The following is a 20815-nucleotide window of genomic DNA, read 5'->3' on the forward strand; positions in this document are numbered from 1 at the left end:
CCCTTTCCCCTCACTTCCTCTTGTATGTAATTTTGTATAACCCTGAGGGTCTCCTTCCATTTACATGCAATTTCCCTTCTCTCTCCCTTTCTCTCCCACCTCTCATCCTTGTTTAATGTTGGTCTTCTTCTCGTGCTCTTCTTCCCTAGTCTGTTCTTAGTTAAAGAATTTTAAGCACAAATACCTTAATCATAGATAATTTCAATCTATTAAACTATTACTGAACACAGTGTAAGGCAAATATGGGCACAGTAGGTTCTGGCAAGCAGATTAGAGCTGCACCCAGCTCACTATATGTCTTTTCAAAATCTAGCATTACCTCTTATAAAGCTACAAAATTAACATCTCTTGATGTGTGAAGCCTATATACATAAGAGTTCAGGAGAGACTTTTAAAGAATTACATTTAAGGGTCTTATTTTAATTCCTTTACTTACGTGGACACATGAAAAAAGGCACTTGCAAAGTCACATTTGAACCAAATCACTCCCAATATAGTTGTGAAGTCATAAAATACCTTCTTCCAAAATCCCAACATCAGCAGCATATCGACCTTACTTATATTCTAGTAATTCTAGCTATAATTATCTAAATGAACTTTTCTCACAAAAATACATTCTAAACAAGTCTATAGTAAAAATACTCAGTGTATAAGTATATTCTTAGGCAAGGGGGAAAAATAAAAACAAAAACAACAGTATTAACCATAAAGAAAGAAATAAGGTGAGTCATTTAGACCTAGGTTTGTTCCAAAGATCTATTAATTTTTGCTCTATAAATTGTGTGGCCTAGGAAATTACCTCTAAACTCTCCCAAGTATCCCTTATGCTTTCTTTTATAATTTTAATTTTATTATTTTTTAATTAGTTTACATGACAATAGAATGCATTCATGTACTTTGATATATCATACATAGATGGTATATAATTTCTCATTTTTCTGACTGTATATGTTGCAGAATCATATTGGTCACCTAGTCACATATATACATACAGTAATAATGTCTGTTTCATTCTACTATCTTTCCTATCCCCACATCCCCTCTCCTTCCCTCCCATCACTCCCCTCTACCTAAACTAAGGTAATGCTATTCTTCCCTAGTGCCACCCCCCATTGTGAATTAGCATCTGCATATTAGAAAAAAACATTTGGCCTTTGGTTTTGTGGGATTGGTTTATTTTGCTTAGCATGATATTGTCCAACTCCAACCATTTATTGGCAAATGCCATAATTTTACTCTTCTTTAAAGCTGGGTAATATTCCGTTGAGTATATATATCACATTTTCTTTATCCATTCATCTATTGAGGGACACCTAGGTTGGTTCCATAGTCTAGCTAATGTGAATTGAGCTGCTATAGACATTGTTGTTATTCATTACATAAAAAGGCACACTGATAAATGCATGCATTTGTCTGTCTTTCTCATGAAAACTTCTGAGTCAACAGAACCATTGTTCTGGCATTGAAGCTATGCTCTTTGCACTGAAACTGCTAGGGAGAAAAACTTCTTCTCATCTCTTAGCTCAATGATTCAGGGCCTGCAAACTGAAATGACATAGGATAGATAATCGTGCAAAAACGGAAATTTTTATTCATATGTGTTCATAGGACTTCACAGAAAAATGTGACTCCATTTGTTAGAGTTTGTTAGAATGTGATAGTCACATGCCATTAGAACGGGAAAAGGAAGGGAGAATGACAAGAGAAAACAAATGACTTTTAAGAAAGATAAATGAGAGGTTGGTTGTTCCACAACTAAACTGGTCAGGGTCACTCCAGGTGAATTTTGGCTGACTGAATAAAGACATAGACACCCACCGAAAGTACCATTTTGGGTTCAGTGACTGCTCATCAGTCACAGCTCCCACAAGGAGGGGCAAGGCAGGTAAGAAAGAGAGCACTGCCTAGAACCCCGGTTTTGTTGGGGAGAATCCATTCAAATGAGGCAAGGGGTAGGGTTACAGCAAACAAGTGGATATAATCCAACGCCACAGGGTGACGCCCGTTCCTGGAGCTGCACCTTTCTTATCCAACCAGAGGTAAGGTCCAAAGGCATTGCAGTGGGTACAATACCTATTCAGTACCTCTTTACTCAGGACTTAATGGTGTGTACATAGCTCCTGTCCAGAGAAGCTCCCAACAGGCAGGGGTTGTGGCTCAGTGGTAGAGTTCTTGCCATGGGTAAGGAACTGGGTTTGATTCTTAGTACCAAATATAAATAAATTAAATAAAGGTCCATTGGCAACTAAAAAAATGTTAAAAAAAAAAAAAGAGAAATGGGTCTCTCAGAGGATAGATGGAAGATATGAGGATTTTGTGACAAGTCTGTTTAGATAATTTCTTATCCCAGTGTTGACTTCTCTTTGGTGATTGGAGTCAATCTTCATTATTTGTGAACTCCTGGAGGAGGGAATTATGATAGTTGAATTCTTTTGAGATCCTATGATTTTTTTTAGACAGATAAGTGAAGTTTAGGGATGGGTGAGAAAAAAAAATATTCACAGTACTCTGTATCTCTTAGACATTCAACTAGGCTGGGCATTTTGACATGTGTTCCATCTACTTACAAGACTTAGGCAGGAGTACCCCTTGAGCCCAGGAATTTCAGGCCAATCTACACAGCATAGAAAAACTTTGTCTCTTCAAACAAACTCAGCTAGCCAGGCAACCCAACATGCAGAGAGACAGGGACTGAAGTAAGGAAAATAATCTGAGAAAATTATTCTCATATTTTTCTGAAGCAAGTTTCAAGTTGAGGAAACAACATTTTGGCTATCTGGGAAACAAAATGTCCAGCAAGTTTAAGTCATTTCTTTGTAGCCCATATGATGTTGGGCAATTTTGAGTCTAATTGTCACTTAATTTTAAGCAAACATTTGGCTTTCCTAAGAAGCAAAGTTATACAACTAAAGTTTACAAATACAAATCAAAAATCAATATGTAGCTGGGCATGGTGGCACATACCAATAATTCCAGGAACTTGGGAGGCTCAGGCAGGAAGGAAAATCACAAGTTTGAAAAACAGCCTCAGCAATTAAGTACGTCCTAAGAAACTTAGTGAGACCCTGGCTCAAAATAAAGTTTTTTGAAAAAAGAGCTTGGAATGTAGCTCAGTAGTAAAGCACCTCTGAGTTCAATCCCCAGTACCAAATTACCAAATACACACATACTTGTGCGCACGCGCACACACACACACACACACACACATGCACAAATTAGTGTATAAATACTAACAAAAAACCCCCACCTGACCATTGTTTGAAATTGATCTAAGTCAAAACAGAAGAACATGACAAGAATTATAGTAAATGACATGATTGACAGAATTCTAAAAGTAGTAGGGCAATAGTACATACATTCAGGGTAATGTTCAAAATAACTTAAAACTACATTGCATAGCTAGTGTCCACATAGAAGAATGCTGTTTGTAAGCCATTGACATGACCATGGTGGTATGGGCTAGCTCTATATCAACATTGCCCATGTTATATATTTCTGTTTCCTTATTTTTAATCACTCCCCTTATACATTACAAAATGAAATTTGAAAATTCTGAATTCGTAAGTTGCTGAATTACAATATTATTTTAATAGCAGAATTGCATTTTTTGGTGTTTTTCATACATACTGGACAAATAATTTATTATGTTAATTTTAAGAAAAAAAAATTCCTGGTTGCCTAAAGTCACCTTGCAAATTTACAGGCTAAAAAAAAAAAAAAAATAGGGTGGGATGCAGTGATGCACACCTGTGATGCCAGTGGCTTAGGAGGCTAAGGCAGAAGGATCACAAGTTCAAAACCAGCCTCAGCAAAAGAGAGGTGCTAAACAACTAAATGAGACCCTGTCTCTAAATAAAATACAAAATAGGGCTGGGGATATAGCTCAGTGGCTGAGTGTCCCTGAGTTCAATCCCTGATTTTTAAAAAAATGAGTTTTCTCGTAGAAATATAATATAGATTGTGTAGCCAGCATAGCATGTTGCATTTTAAATGAAGTATAAAAATCTGGTGAAGATTCACACATTAAAGATTCATAATTAAAACATTTATTTCTTAAAGTCTTTGTAATCTTATTAACTTCTGCTATAAATACAGGGCAATGCCATTTGTCTTGTTAAGAACACAGTCACAAAAATCAGGGAAAGTGTGTAAGATATGCACTGAATGTCTTTGAAGCTACTAGGAGAACATGAAGTAGAAATTGTGAGCCAGCAACCAATATGAGAAAACACAAGTTGCTTCTCTGTGTGCAGTGATTTTTAAACAATTACTAACCACAGAAAATAAGAGGAAAACACAGGGTTCCACCAGGTGTTACTTGACGTCAGTAATTTACTCCACCATTTGATCAAGGATGAGAACAAAATTACCTATATCCTCAAGAAGCCTGAATGTTTCAAGGCCCCTGTGGGAGCTCCTGGCTACTTGTCCTACAAAAAGACAATTGCAGTCAAGGAAGAATTGAGATTTATTCCTCTCAGCTTGAACCAGAAGCAATGCCAATGAATTTGATGTTGCATCCAATTATTTCTTTAATGAGAGAACAAAAGCAGTTTTGCAGGAATGCTTTCACCTTCCTAAATCCGTATGACAGGATCATTCAACATTCCCTCCTGTGGCCAGCAGCATGAGTCCATTCTTCCTTTTGGTACCTTCTAGAACCATGTTCACTCATACTGTATTAGGAATATAGCTTCTATTCCCCCAAAGCAAGAAGTAAAAGCATAAAAATGAATATTTTAAAGTATTTTACATCTAGTCCATGTAGAATCTTAGAAGGAGTTGTTATATCCCTCAAACTTATGAAACCCAGAAGAATTTTGCCAACTAGAATATTACTGATCTATGGATGTCAAACTATGGGTAGGGAAAGTGAGATCACAGCTTATGGGGTAGAGGAGGATGGGATAATGAAATGGGTTTAGAATTAGTGAAAAGTCAAATAAAATGTGCCTAATTCATCTGTGTGGCATTATACCAGGTCCAATGGGAAGCTCAGAGCTTTAAATGAACCATGATTGCTGGAGTAGTCTATCAGAGATAAACATAAGAGTCTACCCTCTGCTCCTTACATGTTAAGGAACTGTGTATAAGTTGTTTCCAGTCAGATTCTCTCTATCTTGGTCTTTATAAAATGATAATTATTTTATCAACAAAGTTACAATGCATATAACCTGAGTCAATACATGTGAAAGAGCACAGGAAGTTGAAAAGTGCAGTACAATATATTTTTTATATTCCATAGGGAAGAATAGCAATAGCTTCAGATAATGGCATCAATTGTTAAATCATGAGGAATGGACAGTGAATATTCTAGGGTTTCAGACACCAAAATCAATTCCATCCAAGGTGATAAAAGAAATCTTAAGGCAGTCTGATCTTCTATCTTAAGGAAAGAAAATAATTGCTGCTGTTTTATTTTATAATATGGATGAAAGCCTTTTAAATGTGAACTCTTCTAAAAGGTCCAAGGTTATCTATGGATTGTGTCACAGACCCAAAAGAAGACTGAAATTTTTTATGTGTGCTTATGCACATTAGAGTTCTAAAAGGAAAGGGATTTTTCTTTTTTTCTTCAGACACTCAGGAAGCAAATTAATAACACTTAAAAGCCTAATTTTCATAAGTTTTCTTACTTAAAATATATGCAACATCTATTATTTTCTAGCTAGTTTTTGCACAATTTTGTACCATCATATAAATTGGAGGACAACAAGAATATAGGGTAATACTAAAAATTCATGACTCCTCTATAAGCCACATGTATTACTTTATGGTTATAGCTTAAAAATACATTTGTATCTAGCTTTGAGTTGTATTTTGGAAGCAATATTCAGAATATCACAAGACCTAGGACTAGGTTTCATTAAACTCTTTGCAATAAAACCATATTTCTTTTTCAAATACTTTCAAAATTATGGATAACATAGTAACTTGTTAATATGATTGAAGAATCAGTACCTATTAGACAACTACACAATTTATTTCATTTGTTCTTGTTTTACCTAATTTTAAAAAGAACTAGAGTGATAAATCCCTATTAATTAATAGCATGATGTTAATTAATTCACACATATAAATGTAATCACATACCCAGTTGAAGGTATTTTCTATTAGAAAAAAAAAGTGGAGTCATAGCATATATTGTTTGGTTACTTGAATTTGTCACTTTATATATGTGACACTTATTTTCCCATGCAAGTATATGGAATCATTTTTAAAAGGTATAGATATCTTTTGTATGTCTAAACTTAAATCTGCTCCAATAAAATGTATATATACAACTTTACCTGTTGATTAAGTAAATATAATTATATATAAATATAAAATATATATATAAATATAAATTAAAAATTTAGAAACTATTTAGTTTCTAAAAAGAAACTATTAGAACTAATAAATGAATTCAGCAAAGTGGCAGGATATAAAATCAACACGCACAAATCAAAGGCATTTCTGTATATCAGCGACAAAACTTCTGAAACGGAAATGAGGAAAAACACTCCATTCACAATATCCTCAAAAAAAATAAAATACTTGGGAATCAACCTAACAAAAGAGGTGAAAGATTTATACAATGAAAACTACAGAACCCTAAAGAGAGAAGTAGAAGAAGACCTTAGAAGATGGAAAAATATACCCTGTTCATGGATAGGCCGAACTAACATTATCAAAATGGCGATATTACCAAAAGTTCTCTATAGGTTTAATGCAATGCCAATCAAAATCCCAAAGGCATTTCTTGAAGAAATAGATAAAGCAATCATGAAATTCATATGGAAAAATAAAAGACCCAGAATAGCAAAAGCAATTCTAAGCAGGAAGTGTGAATCAGGCGGTATAGCAATACCAGATTTCAAACTATATTACAGAGCAATAGTGACCAAAACAGCATGGTACTGGTACCAAAACAGGCGGGTGGACCAATGGTATAGAATAGAGGACACAGAGACTAATCCACAAAGTTACAACTATCTTATATTTGATAAAGGGGCTAAAAGCATGCAATGGAGGAAGGATAGCATCTTCAACAAATGGTGTTGGGAAAACTGGAAATCCATATGCAACAAAATGAAACTGAATCCCTTTCTCTCGCCATGCACAAAAGTTAACTCAAAATGGATCAAGGACCTTGATATCAAATCAGAGACTCTTTGCCTGATAGAAGAAAAAGTTGGCTATGATTTACATATTGTGGGGTCGGGCTCCAAATTCCTTAATAGGACACCCATAGCACAAGAGTTAATAACAAGAATCAATAAATGGGACTTACTTAAACTAAAAAGTTTTTTCTCAGCAAGAGAAACAATAAGAGAGGTAAATAGGGAGCCTACATCCTGGGAACAAATTTTTACTCCTCACACTTCAGATAGAGCCCTAATATCCAGAGTATACAAAGAACTCAAAAAATTAGACAATAAGATAGCAAATAACCCAATCAACAAATGGGCCAAGGACCTGAACAGACACTTCTCAGAGGAGGATATACAATCAATCAACAAGTACATGAAAAAATGCTCACCATCTCTAGCAGTCAGAGAAATGCAAATCAAAACCACCCTAAGATACCATCTCACTCCAGTAAGATTGGCAGCCACTATGAAGTCAAACAACAACAAGTGCTGGCGAGGATGTGGAGAAAAGGGTACTCTTGTACATTGCTGGTGGGACTGCAAATTGGTGCGGCCAATTTGGAAAGCAGTTTGGAGATTCCTGGGAAAGCTGGGAATGGAACCACCATTTGACCCTGCTATTGCCCTTCTCGGACTATTCCCTGAAGACCTTAAAAGAGCATGCTACAGGGATGCTGCCACATCGATGTTCATAGCAGCACAATTCACAATAGCTAGACTGTGGAACCAACCCAGATGCCCTTCAATAGATGAATGGATAAAAAAAATGTGGCATCTATACACAATGGAGTACTATGCAGCAATAAAAAATGACAAAATCATAGAATTTGCAGGGAAATGGATGGCACTAGAGCAGATTATGCTTAGTGAAGCTAGTCAATCCCTAAAAAACAAATACCAAATGTCTTCTTTGATATAATGAGAGCAACTATGAACAGAGCAGGGAGGAAGAGCAGGAAGAAAAGATTAACATTAAACAGAGACATGAGATGGGAGGGAAAGGGAGAGAAAAGGGAAATTGCATGGAAATGAAGGGAGACCCTCATTGCTATACAATATTACATATAAGAGGTTGTGAGGGGAATGGGAAAATTAACAAGGAGAGAAATGAATTACAATAGATGGGGTAGAGAGAGAAGATGGGAGGGGAGGGGAGGGGGGATAGTAGGGGATAGGAAAAGTAGCAGAATACAACAATTACTAATTGGGCATTATGTAAACTTGTGGATGTGTAACCGACGTGATTCTGCAATCTGCATTTGGGGTAAAATTGGGAGTTCATAACCCACTTCAATCTAATGTATGAAATATGATATGTCATGAGCTTTGTAATGTTGTGAACAACCAATTAAAAAAAAAATAAACTTAAATCTGCTCCAATAAAATGTATATATACAACTTTACCTGTTGATTAAGTAAATATGATTATATATAAATATAAAATATATATATAAATATAAATTAAAAATTTATATTTCTGCAAACTTCTTCGCTTAGCTGCTTCCTTTTTATAACATACCTTAAGATGATTTTCATTTACTTATAGATGACTTTTTTATTCACATTTATAAAATTTTCCCCTGTTTTAATCACTTAAATTAGTTCATTTTAGATATTTATGTAACATGATATAAACTTTTTGTTGAAGAATGAGCTGATAGACAGAAGTTATAAGCCACATTAAATATAATTAGGTTATTTATAAATTTAAATCTATTATAATTTTCTTACAGAATTTATATAATTGTATAGTTCAAATGATAGCACATTTACCAGGAAGATTTAATAGAAAACACTGATCTTAAAGTTAATATAATGAGATATTATAAATAAGGTATTTGTTTAAAATTAGTATGGGAAGTGACAAATTCTTGAGTTTTCTCTGTGGACAGGGAAACTTTTTTGATTTTTGTGAAAAGAACCTATATTGAATTCCTTAAACATACCGCTATAACATGTATTCTTTAAACTGAAATTCTAAAGGTAATAATTGAAGTCAACAAACTCTCAGCTAGTCTAATATGAAGATTTTTTTTCTTTTATTTCAAGGAAACTGCATCTTATAGTATCTGTTTTATAAACAATTTCTCAAATACCCCTGGAACTAAACACCAGTCATTAGAGGTGTAGAATATAAATTACTGAAAACAATAGCTTAAAGACAACAGTAAATCTCAACATCCTCTACATCCACAAGACTGGAATCCTAATTAAAATAAGATGTATTCCGTATTTGTATAAATATGTCAAAATAGACTATACTATCATGTATAACTAAAAAGAATAAATAAAAACTTTAAAAAGAAAAGCGTAACAGGGAGCATATTAAATCAGCCAGTCACACAACCAAAGAGAGAGAAATTTAAAAAGATGCAGATTATATTGAAAATAACTTTAAAGATCTTATTTCTGATAATTAAGTATTGATGGTGATGTCATTTTGACTCATCATTAATGAAGTGGCTTTGCATTGTGGCCTCCATAGTTAGTGAGAGTTTTCTGTGTGAATCTTCCCACACATTACTCACTAATATCAAGCTACCACCCAGCATTGCTTTGGCTTTGCAGGAAGAAGGAGGAAGAGTGATCAAATTTTGTGTTTTCCTTGGTAAGACTTCTGAAACTTAAAGATAAAGGCATTAAAAAATCAGTATACTGTTTATTCTTAGGGAAATATCTTTTAATCCTATATTACCTATAATTTATGATAATACAATCAGAAAGAGGGAAATCATTCCCTTTTCTGATAAGAGAGGCAAAGAGAGAAACCTATTTAATATAGATTAAAATAAGAAAAAAAAAACTGTAAGTCCATAGTACCCAAAATGTTTTTCAAAGAAACAGATTGAATAATTTTTTCAAGTCATAAATATATAAAATAAGAAGTTACTAAATAGATGATGACTTTTTTTGGGGGGGTAATTTTATTTAGAGATAAGGTCTGGTCAAGTTTCTTAGGGCCTCACTCAGTTGCTGAGGCTGGCTTTGCTCTAAAAGTCCTCCCGCCTCAGCCTCCCAGAGCCACTAGAATTATAGGCATGCACCATGGCACCTGGCTATAGATGACTTCTTATCACAGTTACAAACCTATTTTTTTTAACTTACCCACTTTCCCTTATTGAATCATCATTCCTAAATGTATCCATGATTAAAGTCTTTAAATTGATTAAGTTATTGTATGGATGGTGAATTTCTTATTGTTGTAACAAATTATCACAACTTAACATCTCAAAACAGCACATATTTATTACCTTTAGTTTTGGATGTTAGAAATCCAAAGTGAGTCTTTCAGGTCTAACATCAAAGCATCTGGGGAGTTTATTCCTTCTGGAGACACCCAGGGAAAAATCCATTCCTTCGCTCTGCTGGCTCCTAATCATAAGATCACTTGTGATTACACCAGGCATATCTGGAGACTCCAGACTACTCCCATCTCATAATCCTGAACCTAATCAAAACTACAATGTTCCAATATTCAGAGGTTTGAGAGATTACAAAATAGTATTTGGGGGCCATTATTCAGCCTACAACATCAACCATATGGTTTAACATACTATAATGCCATTATTGTCAGACATAAAGAGAGTAGAAAAGAACTAGGAAGAACATGATATGAAATACCAGTTTTCCTACATATAAGTCTCATGTGTATATTTCAAACTCATAATGAGGTTTCAAGCATATAGAGAACTAGATTACAATAAAAAAGTACATCAAAATAAATGCACCATAGGCTAATGTTAGAATATATTGTATCTAGACCACAAAACATTCGTGAAATGTGATGATCATTATTATCCAAAGTACATGCATGAAAACACGAATTGGTATGAATATACTTTGTATACAACTAGAAATATGAAAAAGTGTGCTCTATATGTGTAATAAGAAATGTAATGCATTCCGCTGTCACATATAAATAAAAAATTTTTAAAAATATTCAATAAATGTTTCTAAAACTACATATGAATCAGAAATATTTTAGAGCATGCTATCAGGTTTTCAAAAATGTCAATTCATAAGATAACCATGTATCAAATCAACAAAATTTCCCAAGTAAAATTATGGTATTGATTATGGTGCCTTGTCCTAAGCAAACAGGGAGAAACATCATTACATGCTCTTGCTTTGCAATTATTCTCATTGATAGTTGTTAACAATGAATGAGACTGGATAAAAATGGTTTTGATTTGAACATTCTAGCCTGTACTTTTTATTTACTTATTATAGGATCATTCTTTATTGACATTTCACTTTGTTGTTGATTATACTTCTGTTAAACTACACACACACACACACACACACACACACACACACAAACATACCTCTCCTGAAAGGGGCAAATGGAAGAAAGGAAAGGAATAAAGAGGCAATAAAAAGGACAAGAAAAGTAAATGCAGAAAAGAGAGAGGAAGGAAGGAAAGGAGATAGGAAGAAGTGAGGTGGGGAAAGGAGAGAGAAGAAGAGGATGGCAGATGAGGAAAAGTAAAGAGTTAGTTCTGTTTATGTGAAAGGTCAGAGCTAGGGTCTTGGTGGAAATTACAGGAAGACAATGACTATGAGAACTCATCAGCAATTCAAGATGTTCAAAAAGAAACAGATAGTAGAGACTTGTAAAGAAGTGTGCTTCACTTACGCAAATGCTGAAACAAAATGTGGATTATCAACTTCAGGAATGAGGGAGCTTCTGTGTTAAATAAAACAAAATATGGAGTTCTCTTCTAATATTATAACTCTATTGCTTAGCATTCACTGCTGAGGTTCTCTATCACAAACAAGTACATATGTGTGTACTATCACTCCCTGTTTTTCTCATCTAGACTTGCACCCCCCACACACACAAATCAGCACGCATACTGCACATATCCCAGTGTGTAAACCTACAGGTCTTATGAGCTCAGTAGATGGTGGAGGATCAACAATATTTAATATAGCTTTAGAAAAATAGATATCATAAACCTTGATTAAATTCTTGATATAAGACATACTTTTAATAATCCACAGTGTGATTTTTAATAGTAACGTATTCAAAAGGCAAGATGGTTCTTTGTAGTGTAATTCATTCCTTGCTTCTAGTTTGGGGCATGGATTTTAATCTTGAACATATTACAATAGTAAATTAGAACTAATTTTGGGGAAATACAGAAACATTAATTTTTCAATTCTCTCTTGACACTTGGAGTTAATATTAAAATTCACCTTCAATTCTCCTCACTAAATGATTGCTCAACTCCTCTGAGCTTCAGTTTACTCATCTTTAAGATGGAGACAACCTTAATGTCCTAGTTTTGTGAGACTGAAATAAGATAATAGACACGATATATAGTAAATGTTTTAATAAAATTAATTGAATCTTAATTTAGAACACAATAATTAACTAGAGTAATTTACTCTTTCTTCAAGTATCTCCATATAAGCATATGAAAATAATGCTCATCTACTTGTTAATAAGATCTCTTTTGTTAACTAATTCCTGTGCATAGACTTTTTTCCAATTTTTGTTGTATAATTTTCAGTGAACTATTTGAGATTCAGTTAATGTAGTAATCAAGGTTTGTTTTAAAACATTTCCAAGAATGTGGTAATCTGTTTAACGTTCACTTTTTTCATAGTGAACTAAGAATTAACTAAATCAAAACTAAGATTTGAAGGCTTAAGAGAAGATGTATATAGAATTGCATAATATTTATGCAATTTATTGTGCAATTCTACTAAGTAATTCCTGAGTAATTCTTGCTCAGGAAGCACTGCTTCTGTTTTTCAGTCAGCCTCTGATCTGACAAACTCCACTGCCTGTTTCTTTCTCTGATTTTATTTATTTTTTTCTTCATTTTTTTTTTTTTTTTGCATTTCTGTTGATCAAACCCAGGACCTTATGCATGTCAGACAAGTGCTCTACCACTGAGCTCTACCCATGCACACTATTTTTTTTAATCAGGAATACATCAATAATGGTTTATCTATGTCCTAAAATCACTTTTCTCATGTGGGGAAATAAATATGTATGCTCTATTTTCTGTTGTATATTCACTGGTCCTACATTGCTATCACAATGTGGCAGGTGTTACATAAACTTGGGTCATTATGAAAACAAATTCATTAAATATGTTCAAAATGAATGCTTATATATATTGAAGCCTCATTTTAAAATGAAATTCTATATTGTGCTGGCTTTAAATGTGAAAACAGAAAATGTTGCATTAGGGAATACATCCTTTAATTTATGAACTGATTGAAATGTATGCCTAACAGACTGGGATTGTGGCTCAGTGGCAGAGTGCTTGCCTAGCATGTGTGAGGCACTGGGTTCAATTCTCAGCACCACATGTAAATAAATAAAAAATAAACACCACTGATAATAGCTAAAAAATATTTTTTAAAAAGTATGCCTAAGTATATTGATGCAGATTTTCTTCAAAAGCTAGATTTCCAGAAGTAGAGTAAATATTTATCTATTATTATAGACTATTTAAAAATATAAAATGTTGTTTACAATATGTTATTAAAATAAATATAATTATTTAAAATTATGTATATTTAACAATTATGTAAAATATGGATATTTACATGTGAAAGGAATATACAAAAGTGAAGAGAATTTAGAGCTTACCATAATGTTGGACCCTAAAGCTCATGTTTAACTGTAGAACCTATAGATTAGGAAATAGATTTTCATTAGTTCTGTTTGACAGAAATATAGAATGGGATTTATAAAATTTAGGTCATGTACAATTGACCATTGGAGAATTAGAAATAGAAAAAAGATATCTACATTTTACAGAGTAGTCATTCCATCATGCTAGATTTTGTATGAATTTTACAGGGATTTTATTGCTGACCTTGGGTATTAAATAATTGTGAGGTAAAATGCAATACACTGGTAATATTGCTTTATGACACTGCACATTAAATTGAAAATTAACCATAAGATTTTAGACATGAAGTGTTCAAAATTGTAATGAATTTATATGCTTAAATCAACTTCTAATTTGTATGATCACTTTAAAGTTATAATTTATCCATAAAGCACCACTTAATACATTATTACGCTGTTCTGTGAGAACATTAATGCAGTTTCCAACAGGGATAAATTTATTAGTGGTAATTTATTAATAGTGAATGTGTCTCAATTTAAATAGTGAACTATTTCTCAATGCTTTTCCATATTTATCATACTATCCATTTCTGTTTTAGCTCATAAGACAAACTTCTATTTCTTGAGTAACTTACATGATTATCTGTCATTTTAAGGATATGTTTTATGTAATTTGTGACATAACATTTTAAGAATATGATTTATATAACTTTCTCACTGGACAGCCAAAAAGAGTTTTAAATATAATTTCTTAAGTTCCCTTAGGAAAATTAAACTTGTTAATGTCATGAATTTAAAAACAAATAAACAAACAAACAAAAAAAAACCCTTTTCTTAAAGACATGGAGGCAGTTTTTAATATAAAATACCAAACTTTCAGTACTTTTTTCCTAAAAAATTTAAAGTATCACATTCTGCCAAATTTTCATCTGTGATTGGCATAATTTAAAAAATTTCTGAGAATAAATTGGAAAAAAATATCATGAGTTCTTAGGGATTCTTTTAAGTTTTTATTTATTTTCATTGAGCTTACATTCCCTTCCTCCTATGGGGAAAATTTCTACTTCTTAATAACAACAACATCCCTCACTTAACATCCCTCATTGACAGACATCTAGATTGTTCCAATATTTGCAAATAAAGTCTCAATGAATGGTCTTGTAAATATGACTCTTTGTATTTGTGCCAAGTATCTGTGGAATAGTCCAAAAATTTTTTTAAAAAACTATAAATGAATATGTATTTTGCATTAATTATTGAGTTTACTTTCATAAAAGTGTATTATTTTGCTTAAAAAACACTTAAGTACATTAAATTATGTTTCCCCACAACATAGCTAACAAAGTATGTTATTAAAATTTTGGATTTTTCCACTCTGAGATATGATATCTCAATGTAATTTAATTTGAATTTTTTTAAACAAATGATTTTTAACTTTTATGTTCAAACACTACTCTTTTTAAAAAATTAGAATACTTAAACATGAAAAGTATTTTGTGAAAGATACAAAGAAATTAATCTGCAATATAAACATTTGAATTAAATATTAGAAGTATAACACGTGTTATTTTAGGTTAATTTTGTATTGCTAACATAGTGTCATATAGGAAAATAAAACAGACCAGATTCTGAAAATAAACTTGTGCAGTTAAACATTTCAATTTTATCCAGATGTCACTGAAACTGTGCAAACAAAATAATCTTTGCATTGATAAAAACAATTCATTGTAAATATAAAGTAGATTGTTTATAAAGAACTAAGATTTCTTGAGAAGAAAGAAAAGCCTATGAGTGATCTTGTAATTGCAGAGATTGGTTGTTTTTCTGATAGTAAATATAGATTTTATAAAATACAGGAACCAAGTGTATTGTACTTCATGACATAACTCAATGCCAAAAAAAAGTTTAAGGAATAAGGCCCTTGTCTAATGAGACCAAAGATGATGAATTCTGGCTCTTGTCCTTGGAATATTTGAGTTTTTCCTGTTCCTTAATAGTGTTTCTTATTAAATAGCCTTATTTAGACTGAATAGAGTATATCCTAAGGCCATCTTCTTAATCTGGTATAAACAATTGGTGTCCTCTTCAATAAGTACTGTGCTTTCTTCAGGAGAAAAATATGAAAGAAAAGATCATTCAAAAAATGATTCCTGTAAATTAATTCTTAGTTATTTTCTTTCCTTTCAGCACCTTCTCTAATAGGTATGGTAAGGAAGGACTGGGCATCCCAAAATAGCATTGCTCTATCATGGCAAGCACCTGCTTTCTCCAATGGAGCCATTCTGGACTACGAGATCAAGTACTATGAGAAAGTAGGTCTTATTTGGAGCTTTCTAAAAACCTACATAAATGTATATATACATATACATATATATGTATATGTATATATCAAACATTTTTTTATACTATATTATTTTAATTTAAACTTTTTTTTGAGGGGTGGGCTAATCTCATACTCATTATTCCTTTGAATTCTCCCTAACTTACTATTGTGATTATAGCTTACCAATTAATTTATTTTGTTTTATTAAAGTAGAAGATGACAAATGTTCATATTTATTATGACCTCCTCTAGGGAGTTTTATAATGCAGTAAAGAACATTGAGTAATAAACTCCTTCAACTTACAATTTTGTTGCTATAACACTGTTTCTAAAATTCAGTTTAGAATTATAAAATTGAATTCCTATGACCCAAAATGAGTGATGAGCACATATCCTTTGCAAATGAATTTAAAGTTATTGTTCACTGTAATTTGAAGAGGATATCTTAAGAGAAAAATGAAAATAACAAATGAATTAAATATTCTCTTAACATTCTTATTTTATAAGACTCTCCTAAGACAAATTTGGTTGGAAAATCAGTTATCTACCCTAATTTCCATTTTGTCATATAAAATTATACTCCAGCATCATAATTTTCCAAATTATTTATTTGCTCAATTATATTTTTTGATGTTCTTTTTATGTTTTTCCCCTGTGTTTCTCACCATTATGACATTGTTGCTGTAGATACTATAGCAGAGCACATAGTTAACTTTGAAATGTCTCATTGTAGAGTGTTACATCAAAAATGTTGACAAAGGGAACATTATTTTTTAAAAAACAGTTAATGTATAAAACATACATAATTTACAGTGGTTTACCACAATAAGAATGTCTTGCATTTCTGTAATTTACTAGAAACAAAGGAATATAGGGAAGTTCCAGTTGTCCCCCTGAAGGTTTGATATTTGAGTCTGTTGAAATAAACTGGCAATAGATTAGCAGCAGAAAGGGCATATAATTGTATTGCCATGCATGTATGCACAGGAGCCACAAAAAATATAAAATTCAAAGAAGGCCCAGTTGGTTGACACTTAAATATTTTCACAATGAGGAGTAGTGAAGTAGGAGATGTAGGCAATTTCAGAGAGGTAATAAATGATTTTCACAGGAAAAGTAGATCCAGTGGCCTGGGACAAAGTTCCTCTGTGTTCTCCATGTGGTGTTTAATTTTCAGTCTCTTACTCTGAAAGTGGAACAGTGGCATTGAAGATAATTGTGTTCCTCCATAGCAGATCTGGTCTTCAGATAGATAAGGGATGCTCAGAGGAAGACACACATTCATTTGCAGCTCCTCAGGTGCTCTCAGTTTGAAGTCCAAAGCAGCATATTTTGGGGTATCATTTCATGAGCATCAATAGAAACATCATAAGTAAATTTAGATTTACTGTAAAGAAATATATGGCAAGGGGAGAGATGGAAACCTACCTTTATTCTGTTTCTAGGTAAATGTAATTGAATAAAGGACAGGTGACTCATTCACTTGCTTATATCCATTTTTGGCATTTAAGTAATGTCAGCATCATTGTAGTCGATAAAAGTGACATTATAATTAACAGACAAGGATACAGCCATAGTTTAAGAAAAAATAATTCACTGAATTTAAATTGGATGGCAGATTCTGCACATTAGCTATGCCAGCATGTGATCAGTAATCACTTGGCCTAACCTTTCAAACTGTATTGTAGCATGTGTCACAAGAAGAAATATATGTTGGGTTTAATGGTTTAAATAGATCTTCATGTACTCAAAATGTGTGATCATCTAAATGCAAAGAACACATTTATACAAGAAAACTTTTCAGAATCAAAATATTTCTGTTTTATAAGAACATTTTGTGTTATATTTTACACACAAAAAAAAAACACTGACTCATTTTATTGTCAGTTATACTTCATGTAAGAATGAAAATAATCTGCAGATTTCCCAGAATCATATAGATTCAATTAAAAAAGTTTTTCTAATTAAAATTTGAAAATCAATAAAATTCTTTAAAAATTGCCATCAATATATTATCCATATTTACTCTTAGATGTGCATCATTTGCTTTGATTGTATTTTATTTTAAATTGAAAGTATACATTATAAAAGTATTTATTTTATTAAAAAAAATGGCAGCAATCCAGTGAAAATTCTACCTGAAGTTGGAAACCAGAGATTCCCAATTCATGTTCTGAGTCTGATTATGCTTGTGACCAGGAAAATAAGTCAATAAATCTCCTATGTTACAGATGTCATAAATGGGGGAAAAAGATATCAGCACTTTTGGTGGGTTATAAAGTTTAATTATAATCAGATCTAAAAATTAAAAGCATTTAATAAGTATTTAAAATATAATTTAAGCAAAATATTTAGAACCAGAAAACAAGAGCATGGGAATTGTATAAAAAAATAAATAAAAATAATTTTCTTTTCATACTTAAATATACAAGGTATAAGCAGCCAAAGATGTTGCAATATCAAACCTTTCAGGGAGCATGATTGACAGCATTGAAATTTTTTCCTACTAGGTTCTCAAATTATAAGTATGCATTTTACATATCTGCATCTATAATATGGTTTCTCCTTCTGAGAAAATATTTTTATAAGGAATAACTAGGACAGCTTACAATAAAGCTCAGTTTAAAATCTAATTCTTTTTGTTTTAAGAATCAAAACATTGCTCAATAATAAAACCAAGATGAAAAAGTATACATACATATGATTCCAGTTTTAGAAAACAGATATTCCCTCATCTGTGTATTTGTGTATGATTATATGAGTAATAGAGTGTTGCTTATTTGGGGGTGGGGCAGAGGTGCTAAGTCAGAGCCTGAGTGAATATGGATGGATGGATGGATGGATGGATGAATGGATGGATCTTAAATAGCTTTAGTACTTGTCTTTATAATTGTCTGCCCCAAAGCTGACCCTATGACAAGGATTTTTGTGCAAGAGATTAATAAAGAAGGAATCCAGAAGAACTGGTAAAAGAGCAAGAGCAAGAAAAGTAGGACTACAAAGGAAGATGCTAGTCAAGTTCAATGTGCCCAAGAAAGTTCTAGAGTCTAAATTTTATCTCAGAGTTAGTCTATGGAGACAGACGCTGGGCTTCCCCACTTTGGTTCCAGTCAATCATTAGCTACAGGTCTTTGTGGAAGTGTATAAATAGCATGCAGTAAAATATTATAGGTACCTCTGGTTCCCTGGAGTGGCCCCAGCTGCCCAAATTCAGGTCTAAAAGAGTGATGCAGATTAAAGCCTTAAAAAGCAAAACGTGGAAGCTGGAAGGTAGGAACAGGAACAGGTGTTCTGCTGGAATACTATTAACTAAAGTACTTGATAATTAATCCGTGGCTCATTGTAATATTCATATTCTCAAGTCTCTAATGGTCACATGGCCTTTAAAAATCACATTTTCTTTTAATCCCAGTTACTTTATATTGCTATACCCATAATTGATCTACAAATGATCAATATTAATACCAATTTTTGAGCAATTAATGCTGTTTTATTCAGTTCTTATTGTTTAAAGGGCATTCTTCTGTAAATCAGGAAAGAAATTAATCTATTTGGAATATGAAATATCTACAAATATATGAGGTCAAACAGCAGAGTATTGTTACCAGCGATCTTTCCTAAGACAAATGATATATCACAAAAAGAGAAAGCACTGGCCTGCATATTAAAGGATTTCAGTTTGACTCAGACCTAAACTTTCTTAGTCCCATATTAATATGTAAAATAAGGGTCTTGAAAGATATTTTCTTACAGGTCTAGCTGTGTTCAAATACTAATATGTTTATGTCTATACTTTTATATAGGTAAAGTGTCCTATGGTTTTCCCATCCCTCAAATAACTGTAGTTTTTCATTTAAGCCTACTGAAATCAAATACACACACTTTTTTTTAAATACACCACCATATGGAGAAGTAATCTTCACATCATAACTGTATATAAAGATTGAGACCCTGCTCTCATTGTCTTCTGTGTGTATGTGGGGTGTGTGTGTGTGTATGTGTGGGTGTGTATATTGTATCAGTGTCTGTGTGCCTGTATGTTGATTATAGTTATTTATATAACCTCTATTTAGTTAATCATACTCTTCAATCTTTAGTTACTTTTATTTTTTTATACTTAAAAAGTCTTTTTTCTTTAATTCAAGTGAATATATCTTAAATATGAAAAGCACATTAAAATAATGAGTGATGTCAAGTGTATGTTACTTTTTAAAATTTACCTATTTACCTATTACCAATGCTTTTCTCCAAAATCAGAAACTCTCTTTAGAATGAGAGTACTAAGATATCATCTGTTCCAAAACTTTCAATCTTCCACTTCAAAATATTATAAAAACCTGTTGCAGTCACTAAAGATTCAATACCCCATTCACTATAAACATACCCTTTGTCTAAGTCCATTTGATGCTGATATAACAGAATACCTGAAACTGGAAAATTTATGAAAAAGAGAAATTTATTCCTCATACTTCTAGAGGCTGTGAAGTACAAGATAAAAGAACTAGAAAATGGGAAGCAAAGATTTGAAGTGGCTCTGGGCAGTGATCCTCAAGGTCTGAGGATGCCCTAGGGCCTCTCTTTCTATATTTCCTTCCCCTGGGCCTGTGATCAGAGGCCCCAATAATATCTGAAGTGCTTTTGGAGTCAGTCATTCTCCCTTTGTCCTGATAAACAAGCCTCAGCCTTAATCCTGTCCATTCTGATGTCTTTATCTAGAGGTCACTCGCTTGGCCACCTCCTTATTTCCTCTCCCCAAATAGTTTT

General features: G+C 32.6%; 1 protein-coding gene across 1 annotated transcript in view; it reads left to right on the forward strand.

The window, feature by feature from the left end:
- Window positions 1–20815, forward strand: part of Epha6 (EPH receptor A6) — an 808761-nt gene that overhangs the window by 468467 nt on the left and 319479 nt on the right. The window contains exon 6 of the mRNA XM_077794332.1: window positions 15916–16040. Coding sequence (XP_077650458.1) covers window positions 15916–16040 — 125 coding nt within the window. The remainder of the gene's footprint in view (window positions 1–15915; window positions 16041–20815) is intronic.

This window comes from Urocitellus parryii, chromosome 2, assembly GCF_045843805.1.
Source record: "Urocitellus parryii isolate mUroPar1 chromosome 2, mUroPar1.hap1, whole genome shotgun sequence".
Classification (NCBI taxonomy): Eukaryota; Metazoa; Chordata; class Mammalia; order Rodentia; family Sciuridae; genus Urocitellus; species Urocitellus parryii.